The sequence below is a fragment of the Helianthus annuus genome, chromosome 16 (genome assembly GCF_002127325.2).
Source record: "Helianthus annuus cultivar XRQ/B chromosome 16, HanXRQr2.0-SUNRISE, whole genome shotgun sequence".
In the NCBI taxonomy this organism is placed as follows: Eukaryota; Viridiplantae; Streptophyta; class Magnoliopsida; order Asterales; family Asteraceae; genus Helianthus; species Helianthus annuus.
In genome coordinates, this window is record NC_035448.2 from 148,053,567 (window position 1) to 148,079,332 (window position 25,766).

The 25,766-nt window shown below is 39.7% G+C and overlaps 1 protein-coding gene across 1 annotated transcript; it reads left to right on the forward strand.

The window, feature by feature from the left end:
* The first annotated feature begins 1,998 nt into the window (after nt 1-1,998).
* LOC110917460 (senescence-specific cysteine protease SAG39) lies at nt 1,999-21,332 on the forward strand. The gene is made up of 3 exons (XM_022162010.1): nt 1,999-2,425; nt 2,845-3,042; nt 20,938-21,332. Exons 1-3 carry the CDS (start codon nt 1,999-2,001, stop codon nt 21,330-21,332), a joined length of 1,020 nt encoding a protein of 339 aa, XP_022017702.1.
* Nucleotides 21,333-25,766: the final 4,434 nt, after the last annotated feature.

The window sequence follows — 25,766 nt, forward strand, 5'->3', positions numbered from 1 at the left end:
TTTTCGATTTCTTGCTTTAGAGCCCAACATTCATCAGTTGTATGGCCTTTGTCTCGGTGATATTCACAATATTTCTTGGAGTGCTTATCTAAGGTGGGCCGTTGCTTTAATGGCGTGGGGAATCGAGTGTTTTCCGTGCTGAGGATTTCGCTCGGCGATTTTGATAATTCAGAGAAACTGTTGAATCGTACGTTTCCTGTCCGGAAACTGCTTCGATCGGATTTTTGATACGGACCACGGTTTCTGTTCCAGTTATTGCTCCTATCTTTTGGTGGCGATGCGTTCCGTCTCCATGACGTGGTTCGGGCTTTGGAGCTCCTGGCAGTCGCTTCGTTCGGTTGGCCGCAAGCACTTTTCCCTCGAACAAAAGCTCGAGCCCGTTCCATGAGTGTCTCCATGGTCTTTGGGAGATCTTCGTGAAGTTTTTCCACCAATTGATTGTTCCGTACACCATGACAGAAACCCGATACTCGGAGCTGATCTACTGCTCCACTTATCTGCATACTTTCTCGGTTGAAACGGTCTATAAAATCTTCTACGGACTCTCCGTCGCGGCGCTTGATGTGGTGTACCTCAGTAATATCTTTTTTGCAGCGACGCTGCTGACAAAAGTTTTGCAAGAATATACGTCGGAAGTCCTCGAAGTGATCGATCGACCCCTCTGGCAACCCATCGAACCAAACTCTAGCCGATCCGGTGAGAGTTTGGGCGAACATAAGACACCAAGCCGGCATTGGCCATTGCTCGACCTTAGCCGCTCCGGCAAACGCGAACATGTGGTCGTCCGGGTCGGACGTACCATCGTAAAATTTTAACGTGGGAGGCATCTTCAGCTTAGCTGGGAGTGGAGCATTGACAATCCGTAACGTGAACTTCGACTGCGAAGTCATAGACGTGGGATGATATGGCATGAGTAGCTCTTGGTCTTGGGGGTTTAAACCCAAAGATCCCTGGAGAAACAGGTCGTTTAGACCGTTATTCATCGGAGCACTTGTTACGGATGAGAATTGTGTAACATGTGGTATAGAAGTGGAGATCATAGAACTTACCAGAGATCCAGAAGCAAAAGGACCGACGGAGACAGGGTTTCCCCCTGAGTAGGCACTGGTAAACAAGTTTGTTCGGAGACTTTGCAGCATCTCATCTCTCTGCTGTTGCTGCTGTAACTGCCGCAACAGATCAGCATTCCTTAAGAGGAAAGCGTTGTCAAAACTCGGTAGTGGCGTGACAACTGGAGCGGTAACGGACAGTGTGGTGACAGAACTTCCACCCACAACATTTGCAGCTGGAGGAGCCGATGTGGAGCCTATCGAGGCTGCTGAAGCGATAACTGCTGCTGGAGCGATTGTGGAATTAGCATTTCCTTCCCATATATCATAGTAAGATGGGAAAGGACTGGTGGAGATTACTGCTGGTAATTCTGCCATTACTTCGAAAAAATGAGAACAACGAAATGAATTATGTGAATTCGAGGGGATGGCGCCACTGAAGACTCAAAAACCAGTTGATACGAACTGGCCAGAGTAGAACTTCAGATGATCCGACAAGAGACCTGCAAGATCACAAGAGACAAGCACACCGTTAGCCTCGTCACAGGGAGGGGGGCCTCTCTGTGACCAAGCTCGGGCGTGAGAATAAGTATTTGTGAGGAGGAAATAAGTCAGGGAGAGAGAGAGTAGCGATTACCCCTTGCTGGAGGCTTTGGCGGGGTATTTATAGCTTTTGGGTGTGCTGACGTGGCGAGTTAGTTAGGGTCGGACCAGTCGCTGTCATGACGGTTATGGAGGTGGGGCCTAGTTAGTTACACCGGACCATCGTAGGGTCCGGTTCGTCTCGTGGTGCAAGGCCCGGTCCGGTCTGTTTGTAGCAATGATTCGGTCCGGTTAGGGACGTATCCTCATCAAAACTCACATGCAATAAATTGCTCAGCAATCATCCAACAGCTTATTAACCTATTGGAGTTCTTCAGCTTCATCACACTCTCTCTACAATACAGACATGGCTCTTAAAGTGAATAACAGTTTGGCATTAACAATGCTTCTTCTTGTGGGAATTTTAAGTACGAAAGTCATGTCACGATCGCTACATGAAGTGTCCATGGTGGAGAAACATGAGCAGTGGATGGCAGTCCATGGACATGTTTACAAAGATGCAGCTGAAAAGGAAATGCGCTTCGAGATATTCAAGTCTAACGTTGAGCGCATAGAGGCATTCAATAGTGAGGGGGGCAAGTCTTACAGGCTTGGTGTTAACGCATTTACTGACCTGACTAGTGAGGAATTCCGGGCGTCACGCAATGGGTTCAAGGTTTCATCTCATCCTAGAGCCACAGGTTTTAGGTATGAAAATTTAACCGCAGTTCCCTCTTCAATGGATTGGAGGCAAAAAGGGGTTGTCACACCAGTGAAGGATCAAGGCCAATGCGGTAAGTGATCAAACTGTTATGTTCTCAACACATGTGTACTCCTTTAGTTTTGACACAGGACGGGATTGCAATCCATCATCGCATATCACTCAAAGTGGAAGGAAAACAAGATTAACATAGGAAAAAAATATTATCGGATGAACAAACTTGTCATCAAATTAACAACTAAAATATTAAATGCGACAATTAAGAATATAGTGCAACAACTAATAAAGTGTATGAGTTAAACTTAATTGGTGACAACTTGCGATTTTCTTATTAAATAAAAATTCAAAAACATCTTCAAAATCAATTTAAGATTTATTGACATTCTAACACGTGTCTACGTCACTGTCACAGATACATATATGAATTCGTTGATTGGGTTAGGCGTCCCTCGTTAAATTAAATTCTTACTTACACTATGTTACGTTGTATAGGATGCTGCTGGGCTTTTTCAGCAGTAGCAGCCACTGAAGGAATCAACCAGTTGTCTACTGGCAACTTAATATCGTTATCTGAACAAGAACTAGTTGAATGTGATACAAGTGGTGAAGATGAAGGCTGTAACGGTGGTCTTATGGATGAAGCATTCAAATTTATCATACAAAACAAGGGCCTAACCACTGAGACAAATTACCCATTGTTGGTCAGTTCTGTTTTAGGCATAATGGAAAACATAAAAACATACTTGATTGCAGCAGTACAGGCCAACAGAGAATCCAGATGGAGACACAGCAATAAGTTTTCACATGATTGTCATCTTGGTCTGGTTCCTCCTTAGGGTGCAATCTAATGATGGTGATGATAAGAAACTGACAAGGGAATTGGTTATGGAGAGGGAAGCCAGATTGATGTTATGTGCTATTAGGGTTTGTGAAATTGTCTAACCCTTTAACCTCCATATTATTCTCCTTATATATGCACCCAGGAGGAAACCCTAATTAGTTAATAAGGGTAATTAGGCCCATCAACAATTACCAACTAATTATTTAATAGGATTGTTATATATTTTGATCCATATAATGTAAATGATTATAATGGCTACTAGATTAAATATAAAATCAATATATTTAATCTTACATTCTCCCACTTAGCCAAGTAATCATTTACTATGAGTGTTAGATAAGCCTGATCAGGAGTTAACACTCATTTTAGCCTTAAACAAGTACTATAGCAGAAAAATACAGCCGTTGAATCATTATGCGACTCAGGACCCCCATTAATCATACTATAGCCTTAATTTAAAACCTAATCGTTATGATCAAAATACGCATAAGCCCTTTGTTTGACTTGTAACTTTATTTGTCTATATGCCATTATGCCGGCTTGACATATTCTTAGAGACATACAAAATCAAACTGATGAGGAAAATTAACTAATACTTAGTCATTCATAGTACGATATGCAATTGCGCACGACCATTAATTAATACCCGTCTTTGAGCTCTCTTAATAAGACTTATGGGTAATAGCCCTTCAGTTATAGGATCCTTAAGCATATCATGAATGTATTCGATACAAAACTTAGTTTCCTCAATTCGTTAATAAACGAATAATTAATTGTGTATCGAATTTTAATGCAGCACCTCTTGAACTGTTACTGTTCAAGGAGTCATGGTAGCTGACTTTATCACACTAATTCTTCAAAACATTAATTATATGGAGTTAATAAACTTATGAGTCCACTGATAAATTTCCAACAACATTTAGTGATTATATTATGTCGTTATAACTTAGGTTGTTGATATCAGTGCATTATGACTCCTCCATGAGATAGGTTTTGTCTGCTGACATAAAGATATACCCGAAATTACATTTTGTAATCTTTGAATATCACAAAGTTAGAGTAATAAACCGGTTTTAATTCTCACTTCTTCTTTAAATTGTAGTCTCTCGTTTCTTTTAAAGATATTGTAATACTCCATTAGATGCTACACATTAATCTAGACATATCTAGTGTGTTGCAATGTGAGTAATATCTAAACGAGTATAGACTTAAACTTACATAAGGCTTCCAATTAATGAAGCATAAGGAAATAATTTCATTTATCCTATTATCCTCTAAAGGAGAGTAGTATTGTTTGTTACATATGTAAGTGTAACACCCCGTGTTTTCCAAAAGTCAAAGTCAAGTCAAGTGTTGACTGTTATTGGAATTAAAGATTAATAAAGATTAATTTCATTTTAGTTTCATTTTGATTTTCATATTATTTGGAGTAAGTGTTGTATAATCAAACTAATCGACCAATAATCGAACTGTGAATCAACGACCGACTGTGAATGATAGGAAGTAACAATGCAATAAAGCTAATCAATCAATAACCAAGGTGAATCGAATCAATCATCAAGCTCAAGTGTGGGGATTTTAGTACTTTTTATACGTGTGTGTGTGCCTTATGTGTTACTTGTGCATGTTTACTTTTATGTTAAAGTGTGTGGTGAATCAATCAAAATCAATCAAGACTCAAAGGTGAATCAAACTCAATCGAAATCGAATCCAAGTCATGGTTGTAAGGATGCTCGTATGTTAGTTATAGTAGTTGAGACTAAAAGTAATTTGATTAGGAATTCTATCATCCTCAAATCATCGTTCATCGAAGTCGAAATATCAAAAATCGTCGCGAAACACTCAAAACCAGGCAAGCCGATCGAACAGGGCAACCTGATCGAACAGGCTAGCCGATCGAACAGGGCAACCTGATCGAACAGGCTAGCCGATCGAACAGGCTGTTCGATCGAGCAGCTGCTCGATCAGGGATGCTGTTCGATCAGCTGACCCTTTCCTCTTTTGGAAGCCTATAAATAGGGCTGTCCTTGTCAAACTTTCCACTTTTGGAAAAGCTCTGACCGACCAGCCTCTTCTTCTCACTAAATCTCAGATTTCTCTCAAACCAGTAAGTATTTCGCTCTAATCCTTGTACGTTTTTGTTCATTAATCGATTCTACATCTTTCTATCTTTCAAAACTTGGATTTCATCCATGAAATCACCAAGATCTAGGTGTTCTTGAGTGATGTCATCATGGTGTTCTTGGTGTTCATCAAGAACTTCATGTTCTTGACTTCATTCAACCATGAATAAGCTAGATCTAACCGATTTCCACATAAATAACCTAAAATCTTCCAAAGATCTTAACATTTCACGGTGGAAAAGGATTGGAAGATGGGTTTTCATCTATCTTTCAACTCTTTTACACTCAAAAAGGTGAAAACGAGACTTGAACCGATTTACAAATCAACCTAAACAAACACATGGTTCAAGATTCGGGTTCTACCGAGAGATATACCGATTTCGGGTTAAACGTTAAACTTAAGTTCCAAACCGCCTCTGGCCGAGCTTGGGTGATTCCTGCTCGAGTCAGTAGACTAAGTAGGGACTTCAGCTTTGTGGTTCAACTCGTAGTCAAAATATCTCTAAAACATCAACAATTAACGGGAATAACCAAGTGTTAAGTGATAGGTTAACCGAATCGAGTAGCTGGCCGAACGGCTAGGCTGTTCGATCGAACAGCCCAACCGAACGACTATGCCAGCCGATCGACTAGGCTAACCGATCGACTAGCACTTAGTCCCACAAACTCATGAAGTGTAGTATTGACGAAGTACTGTTCGATCGACTACGCCACTCGATTGTAATCATTACTGCTCGAATCATGAGATACTATACTTCAAAACACTTAGACTTTTCGAAACATTGGAATGTCACCCGATCGAGCATGCCAACCGATTGAGTGACATATTTGAAAACAATGCAATGCTAACCGATCGGTTGGGCTAACCGATCGAACAGCTGTTCGATCGGCCAACTTGAAAGGTAGTACAAACCATCATACACAAACACATCCTTCACATCAAAGGAAGAAACAATCCACTTGAAGGAACCAGCCGATCGAGCCAGCCGGCCGATCGAATGGATGTTCGAACGGACTTTCAAACCAATCGAACAGCCCACTCGATCGAACTGCTGTCCGATCGAATGGCCTACTCGATCCAAGTACATTGTTCACTTTTTCCGCGTTACTCATCGTTGTGTTATCGAACTATTCAGGCTAACCTATTCTCAGTGCTCCTCTCAATCCACGATCAACCACTGTGAGTATACTCGATCCCTTTTTGCTTTCAGCACTTTTGGGTGTTACATACGTAATCTATCAAACTCACAAACAACGCAAACTATTTGAACGCTAACCTACTTGCATGTATTACTTGACTAAATGATTGCTGTTTATTATGTTTACACGTGGAGTGCTATCTGCCTGCTTTAGCAACGTAGTACTATAGTTTGGACTCAGCACCCGTTCACACGGGGGTTGCTAAGGACAATTACTTGCATGGATTACGGTGGTAATCATGTATTGCGAACTGTCTCGGACAGTCAACTTGAAGTCATTGGTATCGATGGTCCCATGTTGATAATTTACATGCATCGTTTGCCCTTGTGTACGTGCTTGGTTATGCGTAAACTTTCGAACTCTATATGCTATATCAAACTTGTGTACTCACCTTTACATTATATGTATTGACTTTTATTTTAACGTATGTGACAGGTGTTTAAGCTACTAGCGTGCTAGGGAAGCGAGGCAATAATAAGCTTCTAGGAGCCAGTGACCTTAGGACAGTGTCCATATACCTGCTCCAGGGCCATAATTATCTGTAGATCTTGTACTGGCACCTGTAGTCAGTAAGATCTATAGTTAGCCGTCTAGAAGTCTTAAGACAATATTTAATTCGGTCTGTAATAATTAAGAATTTGAGTTGTCGGAACAGTTCCCATATTGTTTGGTTGATTTCTATGATAACTTGTTATTATTTGGGACACGGTATGGGACGTGTTATATAACTGAATTGTATGATAGTTGTTGTGGAAACTTCTGAACAATCTGTTTCGCTCAGTGCCGCGCCCCGATGATTCCGCCATCGGTTGGGGTGTGACAGATTAGTATCAGAGCCATAACTATAGGGAATTAGGTTAGACACGATCTAGTCCGGATCGCTGTCTTAGAGACCTAGACTATAGTTAGGAACCAAGAGACCAAGTTTATGTGCTTATTTTATGTTGTTTCCTTCTATTCTATCATTACATCCGAACTCCGAGCCAAATTTCGTAATTTGGACGGGATTAGGAGTGAAACCCGCAAATTCCTGCCTAAATTACCAATTTTTTCCAATTATTTTGTGCAATTTTCTATCAACAAACGGGGGAGAATTATACCAAATTAGGGCTGAAACCCGTAATTTGATGAAAACTTTCCTCTAAATTTTCTTAAAACAAGGAAGAAATTGCTGAGCTAGGGGTGAAACCCTAACCTTGGCAGTTATTCCGACTTTATTTTATCTCGCCAAGGCAATTGACGGACTCCAACGACCTGAACTCACGAGTATGGCCTAGAATGCGCATGCATAATGCCCAAGAATCGAGGCAGAAACATGTCCCCTAGAGTCGAAAGTGACGACAAGTCAACTGCGAGTAGTTAAATTGCCATGGTTAGTCAAAGTCTAGTAGCCGCAGACAATCCATTTTCCCGATTTTGAGTGTTGCTTCGTTGATTTTTATGTGATTTACCTGTCTACGTGTTTTAAGATTCGTTGGTTACTCCATTTGTTATCAATCTGCGTGACCTTTGTTGCTATCCTATCTCGATTCAAATCCCTGTTGATGTGATCTAAACGAAACCAGTGTGCTATGCTACGCTATACGACTAAGTTAGACGATACAGTGTGATGCTACCCAATATGCAAAACGAACGACACTCGACTTGTGGATATAGGTTTCTGTTTTCTGACAGCCTCTGTGATAAGATTGCGTACGTGTTTAGGAAATTAAGTGCTCTATTTGCTTAATTGCTTATGTGCTCTAATTGTTTCTGTGCTTATGTGCCTCTATGATTATGTGCTTATGTGTTTATACGTGTTACGTGACGTGAGATGCGACGTGATTCTAAGCTTTAGTAAACTAAGACGTGCGAGATTCGAATTCGTTGTGTTGAGTCCTATGGCGATGTCTATTGCAGACCATGTCGTCATCATCAAGAATCCGCCAAAACCTTTCCCGTCAGGAAAAGAGAGACCGACGTCTCGCCAAGCTCATCTCGAGGTCTGTAGCAAAAGCTGTCAGTGAGGTGTACGAAAACACCAGCAAGTCGTCGGAAGAATCCCGAACCCTCACTGAACCCAGCAAAGCTCCGTTCAGTTTCAAGCAATTTAAGGCATGTGGACCGAAGGAGTTCACCGGTGAAGAGGGCCCTACAGGCTTATTTCACTGGTTTGACTCTGTGGAAGTTACCCTTCGTCAAAGCGGATGCCCGGATCATCTTCGAACTCTCAATGCTACCGGTGTCTTCCAGTCACGGGCATTGGACTGGTGGACAGCCGAAAGGAATAAGCGCGGGAACGACGCTGCCTACGAGCTGACGTGGGAGGAACTGAAGGCTATCATGCTGGACGAGTTCTGTCCTCCCCACGAACGCCAAAAGTTGGAGGATGAGTTCTGGACCATCAAGCAGAAGGAGGGCGACAACGCTGGTCTCACCGCCCGTTTCAAACAACTGAGAATTATCTGCCCAGACCAGGTCAAGACTCCAGAGATGACCATCAAGAAATACATCCGTGCTCTTCCGGATTGTGTTGCAGATTATGTGTTCGCCGCCAAACCTGCATCAATCGAGGAAACCTACCTACTCGCTGCCGAGATTAACGACAAGCGAGTTAAGGCTGGTGTCTGGGATAAGCCATCCAAGTCGTTGCATCAAGTTACTACCGCATCAACCGACAACCCTACTGCTCAAGCCTCCAAGTCCTCGAGAAGAAGAAAGAAGAACAAGAATTGCGCCGCCGCAACCAATGCTGCTCCTCTTCAGTCAGTACCGCCACAACAGCAACAACCACAGCGCAATGCGCCAGTGATCAATGCGCCACCGGCTAAGCGTGCGTACACCGGCCCCCACCCACTCTGTGCTACATGTTCTTATCATCACCCGGTGGGTGTGGCCTGCCGTTTCTGTGTCCACTGCAATGTTTACGGGCATTTCACTGCGAATTGCCGCTATGGTCCTCGTCAAACGCAAGCTCAAGCCGCTGTTAACCAAGCCCTGCTACCTGCTCCTCAAGCTCCTCAAGCTGCACAGGCCCCGGCAAACAATGTTCGGACCTGCTTTGCATGTGGTGACCCTAACCATTTCGCAAACCGGTGCCCGAACAGAGTGGTGAAACAAGAAGCTCAACAACCCCAGCAACAACAACAGCAGCCTCAACAACAAGCCGCTCCCGCCAGAACTTTCAACATCAACGCACGCCAGGCTCAAGCTGATAACAACGTGGTCAATGGTACGTTCCTTGTGAATGGTATATATGCATCATGTTTGTTTGATACTGGAGCCGATAACTGCTTTGTGTCATTTGAGTTTGAGAAACTTCTTAGACGTAAGCGCTCTTATCTTTCGTCACCCTTCGAAGTAGAAGTCGCTACCGGAAGAACCATTGCTGTCAATTCTGTGCTCCGTGATTGTACTCTCGAGCTCAACAATCATATATTTCCGATTAATCTCATTCCAATGCAGCTCGGAAGTTTCGATGTCATAGTAGGCATGGACTTTCTTCGTGAAAACCGTGCTGAAGTTGTGTGTTCCGATAAGATGATTCGTTTTGTGCTAGCTAGTGGTGATATTCTATGTGTTTATGGTGAAACTACTGCAAAAGATCTCAAGCTCATGTCCTGTCTTCAAGCTCGCAAATATCTCCGCAAGGAATATCGAGCCTTCTTGGCCAACATTGTTGTAGCAGAGACGGACAAGAAAAAGAAAGTTGAAGTCAAGGATGTTCCCGTTGTCCGAGAATTTCCTCAGGTGTTCCCTGATGAACTTCCTGGATTACCTCCAAGCCGTGATATCGACTTTCGAATCGACCTTATTCCAGGAGCCAACCCAGTGGCCAAAGCTCCGTATCGACTCGCTCCATCTGAGATGCGAGAACTCTCAAACCAACTCCAAGAGTTACTTGAAAAAGGCTTCATTCGCCCGAGCACTTCTCCATGGGGCGCACCAGTCCTTTTCGTCAAAAAGAAGGACGGGTCGTTCCGAATGTGCATCGATTACCGGGAATTGAACAAGCTGACCATCAAGAACCGATACCCCTTACCAAGAATCGATGATCTGTTTGACCAACTACAAGGTGCTCAGTGTTTCTCCAAGATTGATCTACGTTCAGGCTACCATCAGTTGCGGATTCAAGAGGAAGACATACCCAAAACCGCTTTTCGAACCCGATACGGCCACTACGAATTTGTTGTCATGCCTTTTGGTTTGACCAACGCACCCGCGGTCTTCATGGATCTGATGAATCGCGTGTGTAAACCGTTCTTAGACCGTTTCGTCATTGTATTTATCGACGATGTCCTGATCTATTCCAGATCGAGGGCCGAACATGCGCAACATTTGCGATTGGTTCTCGAGTTGCTTCAGGGAAACCAACTCTATGCCAAATTCTCCAAGTGTGAGTTCTGGTTGGAGGAGGTTCAATTTCTGGGTCATATTGTGAATAGTCGGGGTATACACGTTGATCCTGCAAAGATTGAGGCAGTCAAGGGATGGGTTACGCCAAAGAATCCGTCAGAAGTTCGCTCTTTTCTCGGATTAGCCGGTTACTACCGGCGATTCATCGAAGGATTCTCAAAGATTGCTGTGCCACTTACCTCCCTTACTCATAAAGACAAGCCTTTTGTGTGGGGAACCGCGCAGGAGACTGCTTTCCAAACCCTCAAACACATGCTGTGCCATGCACCAGTTCTTACACTGCCGGACGGAAGCGATGACTTCGTTGTCTATTGTGATGCTTCAAACCTTGGACTTGGCTGTGTTCTCATGCAACGAGACAAGGTTATAGCTTACGCATCTCGACAGCTCAAAATCCACGAGAAGAACTATACAACCCATGACCTCGAGCTAGGCGCAGTTGTCTTTGCCTTAAAGATTTGGCGACACTACCTGTATGGTACAAAGTGTACGATCTTCACCGATCACAAGAGCTTACAACATATCTTTAACCAGAGAGAACTCAATATGCGTCAACGCCGATGGGTAGAACTTCTCAACGATTACGACTGTGAGATCCGTTATCACCCAGGCAAGGCGAATGTAGTTGCAGACGCCCTCAGCAGAAAGAATTACGTGATAGGTGTTCGAAACATCCAGGCTCAGTATAACCTCGAAGCTCTCATCCGTGAAGCACAACACGCTTGCTTTAACGAGCGTACGTTGAAGAAAGAACGAATCTATCACGATGGAACTCAGCTCGTGAGCAAAGCCAACGGGATATTCTATTATCTAGACCGAATCTGGGTTCCGAGGAGGACAGATTTGCGAAAGATCATCATGAACGAAGCCCACAAATCCCGATATTCCATTCATCCCGGTGCGGACAAAATGTACCAGGACCTTCGCTACAAGTACTGGTGGCCTGGGATGAAAAGGGATATTGCTCTATATGTTGGTAGCTGTTTAACTTGTGCAAGAGTCAAGGCTGAACACCAAAGACCGTCAGGCTTACTCGAACAACCGCCGATACCCGTATGGAAGTGGGAAAGCATAGCTATGGATTTCATAACTAAGCTTCCGACCACGCCATCAGGTCACGACAGTATTTGGGTTATAGTCGACCGTCTAACCAAATCAGCCCACTTTCTGCCAATACGAGAAGACTATAAGGTGGCCAAGCTAGCCCAAATCTACACCGACGAGATCATTAAGAATCATGGTACGCCTCGAGACATCATTTCTGATCGCGATGCTCGGTTTACATCGAGATTGTGGGAAACTTTTCAAGCAGCTCTTGGTACGACGCTGAATTTGAGTACCGCATTCCACCCGCAAACCGACGGGCAGACTGAAAGAACGATTCGTACTATTGAAGACATGCTCCGTGCGTGTGTTATCGATTTTGGTGGTAGTTGGAGCAAACACCTACCATTGGTCGAATTTTCGTACAATAATAGCTATCACTCCAGCATCAAAATGGCACCTTTCGAAGCCTTGTATGGTAGGAGATGTCGCTCGCCTATTGTATGGCACGAGGTCGGTCATTCACAATTGACTGGGCCCGAGATCCTGCAAGAAACGACTGACAAGATCCATCAGATAAGGGAAAATTTGGTGAAGGCCCGGGACAGACAAAAGATGTACGCCGATAAACGACGCAGGCCCCGCGAATTTGCAGTTGGCGACTACGTGCTCCTAAAGGTATCCCCTTGGAAGGGAGTAGTCCGATTCGGCAAAAGAGGGAAACTTGCGCCTCGATTTGTTGGACCTTTTAAGATTCTGGAAAGGATCGGTAAAGTTGCCTACAAACTCGAATTACCGGAGGAACTCAGCAATGTCCACCCGACTTTCCATATTTCAAACCTTCGAAAATGCGTAGCCGACCACGACGCAATAATACCACTCGACGATCTTCAGGTCAATGAGACGCTACACTTCGTGGAAAAGCCTGTCGAAATCATGGACCGACAGACCAAGCAACTCAGACGCTCTCGCATTCCTATTGTAAAAGTACGATGGGAAGGCAAACGAGGCGCGGAGTTCACTTGGGAACTCGAAAGTGACATGAAGGCCAAGTACCCGCAGTTGTTCAGATAGATCCGAAGCATCAAATTGGTAAAATCACACGGCGATGTACGGTTCTCGGCCTAATTTCGGGACGAAATTCCCTAAAGGAGGGGAGACTGTAACACCCCGTGTTTTCCAAAAGTCAAAGTCAAGTCAAGTGTTGACTGTTATTGGAATTAAAGATTAATAAAGATTAATTTCATTTTAGTTTCATTTTGATTTTCATATTATTTGGAGTAAGTGTTGTATAATCAAACTAATCGACCAATAATCGAACTGTGAATCAACGACCGACTGTGAATGATAGGAAGTAACAATGCAATAAAGCTAATCAATCAATAACCAAGGTGAATCGAATCAATCATCAAGCTCAAGTGTGGGGATTTTAGTACTTTTTATACGTGTGTGTGTGCCTTATGTGTTACTTGTGCATGTTTACTTTTATGTTAAAGTGTGTGGTGAATCAATCAAAATCAATCAAGACTCAAAGGTGAATCAAACTCAATCGAAATCGAATCCAAGTCATGGTTGTAAGGATGCTCGTATGTTAGTTATAGTAGTTGAGACTAAAAGTAATTTGATTAGGAATTCTATCATCCTCAAATCATCGTTCATCGAAGTCGAAATATCAAAAATCGTCGCGAAACACTCAAAACCAGGCAAGCCGATCGAACAGGGCAACCTGATCGAACAGGCTAGCCGATCGAACAGGGCAACCTGATCGAACAGGCTAGCCGATCGAACAGGCTGTTCGATCGAGCAGCTGCTCGATCAGGGATGCTGTTCGATCAGCTGACCCTTTCCTCTTTTGGAAGCCTATAAATAGGGCTGTCCTTGTCAAACTTTCCACTTTTGGAAAAGCTCTGACCGACCAGCCTCTTCTTCTCACTAAATCTCAGATTTCTCTCAAACCAGTAAGTATTTCGCTCTAATCCTTGTACGTTTTTGTTCATTAATCGATTCTACATCTTTCTATCTTTCAAAACTTGGATTTCATCCATGAAATCACCAAGATCTAGGTGTTCTTGAGTGATGTCATCATGGTGTTCTTGGTGTTCATCAAGAACTTCATGTTCTTGACTTCATTCAACCATGAATAAGCTAGATCTAACCGATTTCCACATAAATAACCTAAAATCTTCCAAAGATCTTAACATTTCACGGTGGAAAAGGATTGGAAGATGGGTTTTCATCTATCTTTCAACTCTTTTACACTCAAAAAGGTGAAAACGAGACTTGAACCGATTTACAAATCAACCTAAACAAACACATGGTTCAAGATTCGGGTTCTACCGAGAGATATACCGATTTCGGGTTAAACGTTAAACTTAAGTTCCAAACCGCCTCTGGCCGAGCTTGGGTGATTCCTGCTCGAGTCAGTAGACTAAGTAGGGACTTCAGCTTTGTGGTTCAACTCGTAGTCAAAATATCTCTAAAACATCAACAATTAACGGGAATAACCAAGTGTTAAGTGATAGGTTAACCGAATCGAGTAGCTGGCCGAACGGCTAGGCTGTTCGATCGAACAGCCCAACCGAACGACTATGCCAGCCGATCGACTAGGCTAACCGATCGACTAGCACTTAGTCCCACAAACTCATGAAGTGTAGTATTGACGAAGTACTGTTCGATCGACTACGCCACTCGATTGTAATCATTACTGCTCGAATCATGAGATACTATACTTCAAAACACTTAGACTTTTCGAAACATTGGAATGTCACCCGATCGAGCATGCCAACCGATTGAGTGACATATTTGAAAACAATGCAATGCTAACCGATCGGTTGGGCTAACCGATCGAACAGCTGTTCGATCGGCCAACTTGAAAGGTAGTACAAACCATCATACACAAACACATCCTTCACATCAAAGGAAGAAACAATCCACTTGAAGGAACCAGCCGATCGAGCCAGCCGGCCGATCGAATGGATGTTCGAACGGACTTTCAAACCAATCGAACAGCCCACTCGATCGAACTGCTGTCCGATCGAATGGCCTACTCGATCCAAGTACATTGTTCACTTTTTCCGCGTTACTCATCGTTGTGTTATCGAACTATTCAGGCTAACCTATTCTCAGTGCTCCTCTCAATCCACGATCAACCACTGTGAGTATACTCGATCCCTTTTTGCTTTCAGCACTTTTGGGTGTTACATACGTAATCTATCAAACTCACAAACAACGCAAACTATTTGAACGCTAACCTACTTGCATGTATTACTTGACTAAATGATTGCTGTTTATTATGTTTACACGTGGAGTGCTATCTGCCTGCTTTAGCAACGTAGTACTATAGTTTGGACTCAGCACCCGTTCACACGGGGGTTGCTAAGGACAATTACTTGCATGGATTACGGTGGTAATCATGTATTGCGAACTGTCTCGGACAGTCAACTTGAAGTCATTGGTATCGATGGTCCCATGTTGATAATTTACATGCATCGTTTGCCCTTGTGTACGTGCTTGGTTATGCGTAAACTTTCGAACTCTATATGCTATATCAAACTTGTGTACTCACCTTTACATTATATGTATTGACTTTTATTTTAACGTATGTGACAGGTGTTTAAGCTACTAGCGTGCTAGGGAAGCGAGGCAATAATAAGCTTCTAGGAGCCAGTGACCTTAGGACAGTGTCCATATACCTGCTCCAGGGCCATAATTATCTGTAGATCTTGTACTGGCACCTGTAGTCAGTAAGATCTATAGTTAGCCGTCTAGAAGTCTTAAGACAATATTTAATTCGGTCTGTAATAATTAAGAATTTGAGTTGTCGGAACAGTTCCCATATTGTTTGGTTGATTTCTATGATAACTTGTTATTATTTGGGACACGGTATGGGACGTGTTATATAACTGAATTGTATGATAGTTGTTGTGGAAACTTCTGAACAATCTGTTTCGCTCAGTGCCGCGCCCCGATGATTCCGCCATCGGTTGGGGTGTGACAGTAAGGACCCATTTAATGTTAAACTTATGGAACGAAACTAATGTCCCATTTGGTCTATCTCGGTACGTTATGATATCTATTACATAAGAGACATCTCTGAGATCTATTATATCAAAATTTGTGTTAACAATGCTTTGACTTATGTAACGTATACTTTTCAAAAGAATATCATCTATACAGACAAGTTTAATCTTAGTTGCTCCCACTCATTTTGAGGTAGGTACATTAATCCACTTGGTTGTTGATGAAAATAATTACGTTAGCTTTTCATCACATTATGATGTTTGCATTAACCCACACATGGATATTATTGGCTTACAAATAAAGTGTTCTTTAACCTTCAGTTTGAAACTTTAGGTTGTTATCTAACGAACATGTAAATGTGTCAGCCATTTGTTAGGGAAAATTGTTTTTAATGTTCATCTAATGTAGCTTCAAACCATTATAAGCTACTAGAACAGTGATGATCCTCAAAGAAATCTTTGATAATTTATCTCTTCCTAAGTATAACCTTTGACAATCAATCATGCTTCTTAGTGTCTTAACGCTTATATCAGGATTTGGTTTAGTTATGAACACTCTTAGGTAATTCAATCAAATCCCAAACGTTACACGAACACATAAAATCAGTTTTACTAGAAAACTGTTTTATTCCATTCAGATGATTGATTTACGCTAATGGCTTGATTTTAAGAGATAGGATCATTAAACATTTCCAAAAATCTATTTCAACTTTATTAGGGAGGTTATGTAATCATCAAAGTTAGTAGGCTTTTAAACCTAGATGACCTCCTGAGTTGATTATTGGGTTCATTAGAAGTTTCAGTTTTATGGATTAGCTCTTGGTTAGGTTGCTATCATTTTCATTCTAAGTTTGTAAGAGTTGGTGCAGTATGGTGTACAAGAGGTGTAATCGGAGTTAAATTCGGAGTGAAATTTAATGACACTCTTCCCCCGCCTCTTGTATTCCTTGCAAGTCAGGATAAGGACTTTGACTGCTCCTACTGACCTTAGAAATCTTTAGGAACTCAGCATGCTTAGGGTCAATATTTAACGACCAACAAATTCTAATAGAGAAAACAAATTAATGACGTTAGTCGTTGTGATTTCTCTTGTTGAGAATTATGTTAGTTTAGGTAAGAAATCTAAGTGTGCCCACAATTAAGCAACAATGAACCTTTTGTAAGAGTAGCATTAGATTTTAAGGAGACAAGTATTGATGGAACAGTGTCATGATGGAGCGGTGTCTTGTACAAGAGGTGCAAATTTAGGTAATGTAAGAGGTGTAATCGGAGTATTGATGGAACAGTGTCATGATGGAGCGGTGTCTTGTACAAGAGGTACAAGAGGTGTAATCGGAGTATTGATGGAACAGTGTCATGATGGAGCGGTGTCTTATTATTAAGACACTTAATGCTCCCACTGATCTTTAATATCTCTAGAATGCTACAAGAGAAGTTTCAATGAGCTACGTGACGTGGGAACCTATCACATATACGTTAGACTTTATTTGATTTCTTTAATGTCCAGATATCATAAGAAACTTTAGGGACATATTTAATAGAAACCTTATTAAGTACATATATGAATAGAGTTCTTCTAAGACAGTGGGCCATATGTGACAAAATTTAGATACAAGTTTATAGTCTGTTAAATGATAAATGAATTATGTCTAAATATTCCATTTGGAATAAGTTCCACGAATGTCAATGAATGACTTATGATGGACCTATACTTATTCTTTAAGCCAAGTAATATTTAGGGCTATAACGTCATGATTTAAAATCACTTAAAATGAGATTAGATGAAAAAATCATCCTCATTAACCATGTTATGATTTCTCATGAATTTTGGTTATAATGGATGAAATTTATAAGTCTCATTTTCCTTTTGTCAAATTCTCATTTGCATGATGACAAAAGTTGTGAAAAAGTAAGCTATCATCTAGTTTCATCTTAGTAATGTTTCTATCCAGATATTTAGAACAAATAAGAGGAGAGTTTAAGATAAGTGTGACTTTATGTTGACTATGCAAACCTCACGACCTTCATAACATTGCTTAATCATGATACTATATTCTGATTAATCTTCAGAATATATAAGGTATCGAAAGGCGTTGTTAGAAGACTGCTTATTATAGTTCTTATAGCCTTAACAATTAATTTTGTCACTAACTCTCATGTTAGTTATTTGTTTACTTCTGGTAAGGAAACGTTTAAAACTAGAGTCAACTAATCATGTGTTAATATGAATATTATAGAATTATCAGACTTAAATATCATTAGTAAGTTACTATCTAATTAATTTATCCAACTGTTCTTTAGAATAATGGATAGTCTCGTTGCTTATGCCTAGTCTAATGACATAATTATGCAGTGAGATTTTCCCTTGAAGAACCTTAACGTTGGGATTAGCACTTGTAATTTGTCTATGGACCTTAGAACAATCCTCTCTTAAGGTTTTAATGGTTGTAAGGTGAATAACATCTTATTTTCCAGTTTCAAACATTTATTTCTATGTACATATGTTGCTTATCAACACACTCGTTATACTTTGGTATTTTTGAGTGTTATAGTTGATTTATAAGGCATCAAATTGTACAAGTGAAAATCTTAGTATGTAATGTACTGGAAAAATGTACTTATTTCCATGCGTAAGTCCTTAACTTTATGGGTCATGGTATTGTACATTGTTATGTATTCACATATACCATTTAGCTTTATAATTTATAATTTATAATTTTAAATGAAGGCATGCATCTTAGGAGTTCTAGTGATTATTCCACAATTATAGATTAGTCTTAGGAAAGACCTAATCTGGAATAACCTTTTAGTGACAACGCTTATGTTACAGAGTTCTTGATTATCATAAGAGACATCATGTTTGATTTGTCCTATTCATCATGCTCTACTTTTCTTCTGTAGTGCTTTATCAGAAGAGAGCAATAGGATCATCATGTCTTAAGAGATAATCAAGGATTTAATTTAAGAGCTAATTCTTATAGAAACTTTAAGCAAAACATATTAGATTTAGGAATTAGAGTGGATGAGATATAGATTTATAGAAGAAAATTATAGTGAGTAAAATTATGGGTACTAAGAATAAGGCAGACAAAATGATCACAAAATTTATTGAGGATCATTAATATATAAGGATCATTATGTGAAGAGGTTGTGATATGTCTATTACTAACATCAAAATAATAGACTACTTAAAGTTCTACTTAAACGAAGACAAAACAGCTTTGGCCAGAAGTGTAATCATTTAAGCATGTGTGCAAAGTGGTTGTAACAAATCAGCTTTGGCCAGAAATTGAGACAATCACTTTAGTTATGCACTTGTTAAGTATGCCATCTATGAAGGAACTAAATCAGCTTTGGCCAGATATTAAGTCATTCATGTTTATGATGCACACTTAACATAGCTTTCGTAATACTTGAATGATAAGTAGATGCATCAAATCAGCTTTGGCCAGAAGTGATACATCAGAAGCTCATTCAAGTTAAGCCATTTTGGTTTTGTAAAACATTATTTGATCCTCATTAATTAACTAAGTAATTACAAAAACCAATCATTTAATAGCAAACCACCTGTTAGCGCGGTTCGGGGCGGAGCCCCAAGCTAAATCTTAGTTCACATTAAACAGCCTAAAATAATGAGGTTTCGAGTGAGATCTCGAGTCAGTTATGAGGTCTCGAGTGAGATCTCGAGTTAAGTCTCGACTCAGCTTATAACATTATGAGGTCTCGACTCATTAATGGTATCGAGTCGCAACCTCAGTGTCTCGAGTCGTAATCATGGTCTCGACTGCTGTAAATTATGAGATCTCGACTCCTTATGAGGTCTCGAGTCGCAACCATGGTCTCGAGTTGTACAGATTTAAGCCCTTAGTCGAAACCTCAGTGGTCTCGAGTCGAGACCTTATGATCTCGAGTCGAAATCGTTGTCTCGAGTTATAAACATTTGAGAACACTTATGATTTCGAGTAGAGTCCTTATGGTCTCGAGTCGTTAAACAAATGATCTCAAAACTCCTGTTAACAGCTGTTAGTGTGATAAGTTTGAAATTCGAATTTTAAGGGATTTGGTATATACTATTTCCTGTTTTAAAAGATATTTTATATATATCCAATAATTTCGAAAATTATATCTAATAACATTAACAGATTTTTGGAAATCTTAAGGGATAAAAATTAATCAAATACAGGAAAAACACCTTCTAATCCTTAATTCATTCCAAAATAAGGGAATTTATTCGAATTTCACTAAGAACATGAAGAACCCTAATAAATAAAATAATAATTCTGGAACCCGAAACCTGAATTTTTAAGAGTTTTATACAGATTTCGGACAGTTAAGATTTACCATTATGATTCCGAGTCATTAAAAAAACATTCTTTTTCCCCGAAACAGTGGACTAGGGTTATGTGACTCGAAACCAGCTATGAATTTAATTAGGCTTTCAAAATTTCGTTTTCCAGATTCCAATCCCAGAATTGATGGATACGAAAACAGAACTGATTAATCAACATATGCTCTGATACCACATGTTGGTCAGTTCCGTTTTAGGCATAATGGAAAACATGAAAACATACTTGATTGCAGCAGTACAGGCCAACAGAGAATCCAGATGGAGACACAGCAATAAGTTTTGACATGATTATCATCTTGGTCTGGTTCCTCCTTAGGGTGCAATCTAATGATGGTGATGATAAGAAACCGACAAGGGAATCGGTTATGGAGAGGGAAGCCAGATTGATGTTATGTGCTATTAGGGTTTGTGAAATTGTCTAACCCTTTAACCTCCACATTATTCTCCTTATATATGCACCCAGGAGGAAACCCTAATTAGTTAATAAGGGTAATTAGGCCCATCAACAATTACCAACTAATTATTTAATAGGATTGTTATATATTTTGATCCATATAATGTAAATGATTATAATGTCTACTAGATTAAATATAAAATAAATATATTTAATCTTACACCCATATGAAGGAATTGACGGGACTTGTAGCACAACAAAAGAATCATCCCATGCTGCCACGATCACTGGATATGAAGATGTACCTACCAACAGCGAGGCAGCATTGCTGAAGGCTATGGCAATGCAACCAGTTTCTGTAGCCATTGATGCAAGTGGATCAGATTTCCAATCATACAAAAGCAGTGTTTTCACGGGAGAATGTGGCACTCAACTAGACCATGGTGTTACGGTAGTTGGATATGGGACAACTGATGATGGAACCAAGTATTGGCTTGTGAAGAATTCATGGGGTACAACTTGGGGAGAGGAAGGTTATATTCGAATGCAAAGAGATGTTGCCTCTGAAAATGGACTCTGTGGCATTGCAATGATGGCCTCATACCCAACTGCTTAATGTATGAGTTATATCTCCTTTTGTATATGATCTTCATTAATTTCTTCTCATGTATATGATTCCAGGGGGTATTTATTGTATGTTTCTTAATTACACAACATCATCGTGGCTTTCTTCATCTCCTGTAAAACTTAATGCTTGTGTTAGAGTTATCAGAATAAGACTACATTTTGCCTGTTGAATGTTATATCATACGTAAATATGGCTTATATATTCAGTTGATGGACACGCGGACTAAACAGAAATAAAATGAATAACAAGCAAGGAGTAAAATGATGACTCCCTGATTCAAATCCGTTTACGCCATTCTTTTGCATGGGCCAAGAAGACGCCAGTAGTCCTCACTTGAGTCTAGGACAGATGGGCATGAAAAAAAAAAGAATAAAAAGTGGGTGAAGGTGAAAAATAGATTACAAATAAATTAAGGTTTTTTTTTTTTTTTTTTTTTTTTTTTTTTTTTTTTTTTTAGGAAATCTGTAGCAACTAATATCAATTTGCTACCAATTTCCAACAAATTAAATTTTTTTCTTTAAATTATTTACTTTTCAAAAATTAAGAAACGGAAAATAGATTAACTTTTTTTTGTCAAAAATATGTAGCAAACGGGATCAATTTGTTACAACTTTCCGACAAATTTAGAAATTTTATTTTTTTAATTATTTATTTTGTTGTGGTTACAAATTATATAAACTTTTAGTTTATTTTGTCTAAATTTTGTCGAAAAGCTAATAAATGTTGTGACGAAATTGCTACAAATGGTTTTTGTGTCGAAATTTGTTGGAAAATTGTAGAAAAGTTTTGGGTTTTTTAGGTTTTCTTTTTTGTTAGCAAATCGTACAAAATTTGTAACAAAATTTGAGTTGTGAGAAATTTGTAGGAAACTTTTGTAGGAAAATATGTAGTTTTCTAGTAGTGTTAGTAAATTAACCGAGCTAACTAACTTGCTACTCGAGCTCAGCTCGTGAGTAATTTTACAAGTTTGTGGTCACTCGAGTTTGGCTTTTTTATTATTTAATAGTTATTGTCACACCCCGATCTCCACGTGTCACCGGTGGGCCCGGTGTGGGGTATCGTGACGTAGTTGATAACATCATAGTCAATCAACACAATTTATAAATGCACAGCGGAAGCAAAAGATAAATATATTACAAACCGAATATAAAGTAATATCAAGTATTACAACGGAAAGTAGGGGATCCACAGGCGGATCTTAAAACTTAAATATTGTTCAACAGACTTTAGACGCCTAGAATTTGCAAGATTCCATATCAACGCCCTGAGCAGCTTCCAACCTATTACGTACTTGTACCTGTCACTTAGACTTTGGAAAATACGTCAGTTTTCACTGGTAAATACACTCAACTGACTCATTTGAAAAGAGTTTATGAAAATTGGTTTAGGCGCACAAGGCACAAAACTATTTTTGACACTTGATTAAGATGCACAAGGCAAGATTAATCTTTTATACTTGGGACAAACTATATCTCATGTTATCAGTTTTACATAACTTGCTATACATACGGGACCCGGTCCTATGCCGGTTCAAGATTAACCGACACACCACTATTCCCCTATTGGGAATCCCATATTGGGTATAATCAAATAATAAGCATAAAGCATCTGTCAGGTGTATGCCTACACCCCGTGCTTAGGTCGTGGCCATTGCAATTAATGAGTCAAGGATATCCAGGACACGGTCGCATTAACCCCCAATGTTTCAGTCAAGCAATACGAATTAAAACAGGTTGTTTGAATTTCCCGACACATTGGTCTTCGAATCCCATACCTGACCATGCAGTATTTATATTACCGTATCCCAAGCCCGTAATAGGGAAAATAAGTTAAGAGTATTTACCTGAGCTAGCTCCTATCTTAAATAGCAAGAGTTATAATAACTCAGCCGTATTCACTTAAGTAAGCGTAGGTACAATTTACCGGAAGGCTCTAGTCTGGAACGATGGTATAAATAACCAATTAGAATACTAACGGGTCTTTAATTAAGCCTAAGCTTAGACCGGTTAGTTTTAAGGAAATATACGGTTCAAGCGCACGATTAGGCGAAGACCGGATAGAACGTGATTTAGACCCGAAAAGTTTGAATACTTGTATAATATGGGTATACTAAATACATTCTGGATTTTGAGACAAAAATGATAACGTTTGACCCGTTTCGGTCAATTTACGCAAACTAGTTACGTAAACCGAACCGAACGCAAAAAGGGCGTTACGGGTAGCCAAAAGAGTCATATGCAAGTTCCCTGAGATAATATGCTTTAAATATGATATAATATCAGCAAGTTATGTTCTATTATGCCCCGAATAAATTTAAACTCAATTTATGCCTCATAAGGGCATTTCGGTCATTTAAAAGATTATAAAAGAGTTAAATTGGAAATCTGAGTTACGGGTCTGATTTATATAGTAAATATGTTTAATTCGACATATTATAACAGTAGGGTATGACCCGTATACAAAACTTATTATTTAAAATCAAACTATGCACCGTAGGGGTATTTTAGTAATTTCGCAAGGGCTAAAAATGTCAAAACTGGAAATCTGAGTTCAAAGACTTATACTTACTGTTATTATATGAAAATATGCTAAATACATCAGTAGGTATGAGTCTTATATGTTTAATATGAGTATAACGCTTACTATGCTCTAAAAACGCTAAAAATGCGGTTTAGAGCCGTTTCCGGGTTTTTAAAAGAAAGCTGAGATTTTTATATTTCCAGAGGGCTCAAAATAATTTATTTAACAAATAAAATCAGTAGAAAAAGGTTTGGGGTCAAAAGGATTTATAAAACTCATTTTATGGCTTAAACGGTCAACACCGGCATTAACCGAATCGACTTAGCGATCTATGAAACGATCAGCCAAAAATTAAATAAAAATCTTCAAAAATCCCAAAATATTATATAACATCAGTGGGTAAAAAGTTTCATATCAGAAAGTGGCCTTAAATAGGCTATACGCTAAATACGCCGTTTATTTAACATAAAGATATAGTTTTACGCTATCGGCCATAACTCAAAATCTGGACCACCAACTGATCTCAAATTTTCGGTGCAAGTTTATAAATTAATAATAAAGATTTCTACTCTTTCACTTTTCCAAAAATCACGTTTTATATCAAAAAGGGCAAAATAGTCAACTTTAAGCATAAATCGGAAACATGCATATGAATCGGTTAAGCATAGACTCAAGATTTAAAAATTCCAGAAATTTATACATAAATAAAAATGGTCAAAAATACACTCTAATACAGATCTCAAACATGCATGCACGGATCCGAATCGATAGTCTACGAAAAAGTCGTTTTATAAGACTTTCGGTTCCGATCCGAGTTTATACTAAAGATTGTCGAGTTGATTATGATAAAACACATTCTTATATTTATTATAAGTTACTTTTGATGATCAAACTGATTGCATGTCATCTACACTACTATTTATGCTATATTTCGCAAAGACGATTTTCTGTTGACTTTTTAGAAATAACTTTGACTCGACAAATAGCATGCTTAGAGTGGGAATCAGAGAATACCCTTTTGAGGGTTTGTTTCCCACATAAATACCAACATATCAGTGGTTTCAATTTGAGAAATGACAGAGTAAAACTCGTTTAATCGAAAAGTCAAAGTATAAGAACAACGGTTTGACTTTTAACAATTAATCAATGCAAGAACAAATTATAGAATGTTATGAAGGCTTACAAAGGTCCTAATGAAGCTTAGTTAACACTAGGAGGTGGCCTTGTCGTTCAGATTTGCTCCAGAAGTGCCTTGAGAGCTTTTGCAAGTTTTGGGTGTTCTTGATCACAAAGCAAGTGCCAAAGAAATGAGCTTTTTGATCAACTTATGGAGGAATTCAGATGTATAGAGAGCTTCTCAGTAGCCTAGGCATGCAAGGGATTTAATTGGTGCAAAATGGAGGTGATATGAGCTGTTTACCACTTCAAATTCGGACCCAAGTTGCAATTTTCGCGAAATTCTGATGCTGGCGGGGTCACGCGGCCCGCCTAAGGATTCCCAGGCGGGTCGCCTGGGGTCTGCAGGCCCAAAATTGTTTCAAACTTGGCAGCTTTGGTCCCTGTCCTTGCACGCGATGCTTTGGCTACTTATTTTGACTCGTGAACCCCCAAACTTGGTTTCTAAGAACCTTGGGACATTTACCAACATGGTAATGTCCTCGGATAACTTTGCGCTCAACCGAAAAGCCATGAAATTCGACGTTGACGCTTTTAACCCCTCAAGTACGGTTTTGGCCATAACTTTCTCATACGTTATCGAAACTTCATGAAATTTTTACCACATATTCTAGTGAGTATATTTTAGCATTACAATGCTTCGGGTCTGCCAAAAGTTCACTCAGAGGTATAAATTCAACATGTTGACACTTTTGGCCCCTATAGTTTGTAATTCCTCACTTTTGT

Coding starts and splice junctions, on each gene's coding strand:
- LOC110917460 (XM_022162010.1), top strand. CDS start 1,999: ATGGCTCTTAAAGTGAATAACAGTTTGGCATTAACAATGCTTCTTCTT. Junction 2,426..2,844: donor GAAGGATCAAGGCCAATGCG/GTAAGTGATCAA, acceptor TACGTTGTATAG/GATGCTGCTGGGCTTTTTCA. Junction 3,043..20,937: donor CCTAACCACTGAGACAAATT/ACCCATTGTTGG, acceptor ATTTAATCTTAC/ACCCATATGAAGGAATTGAC.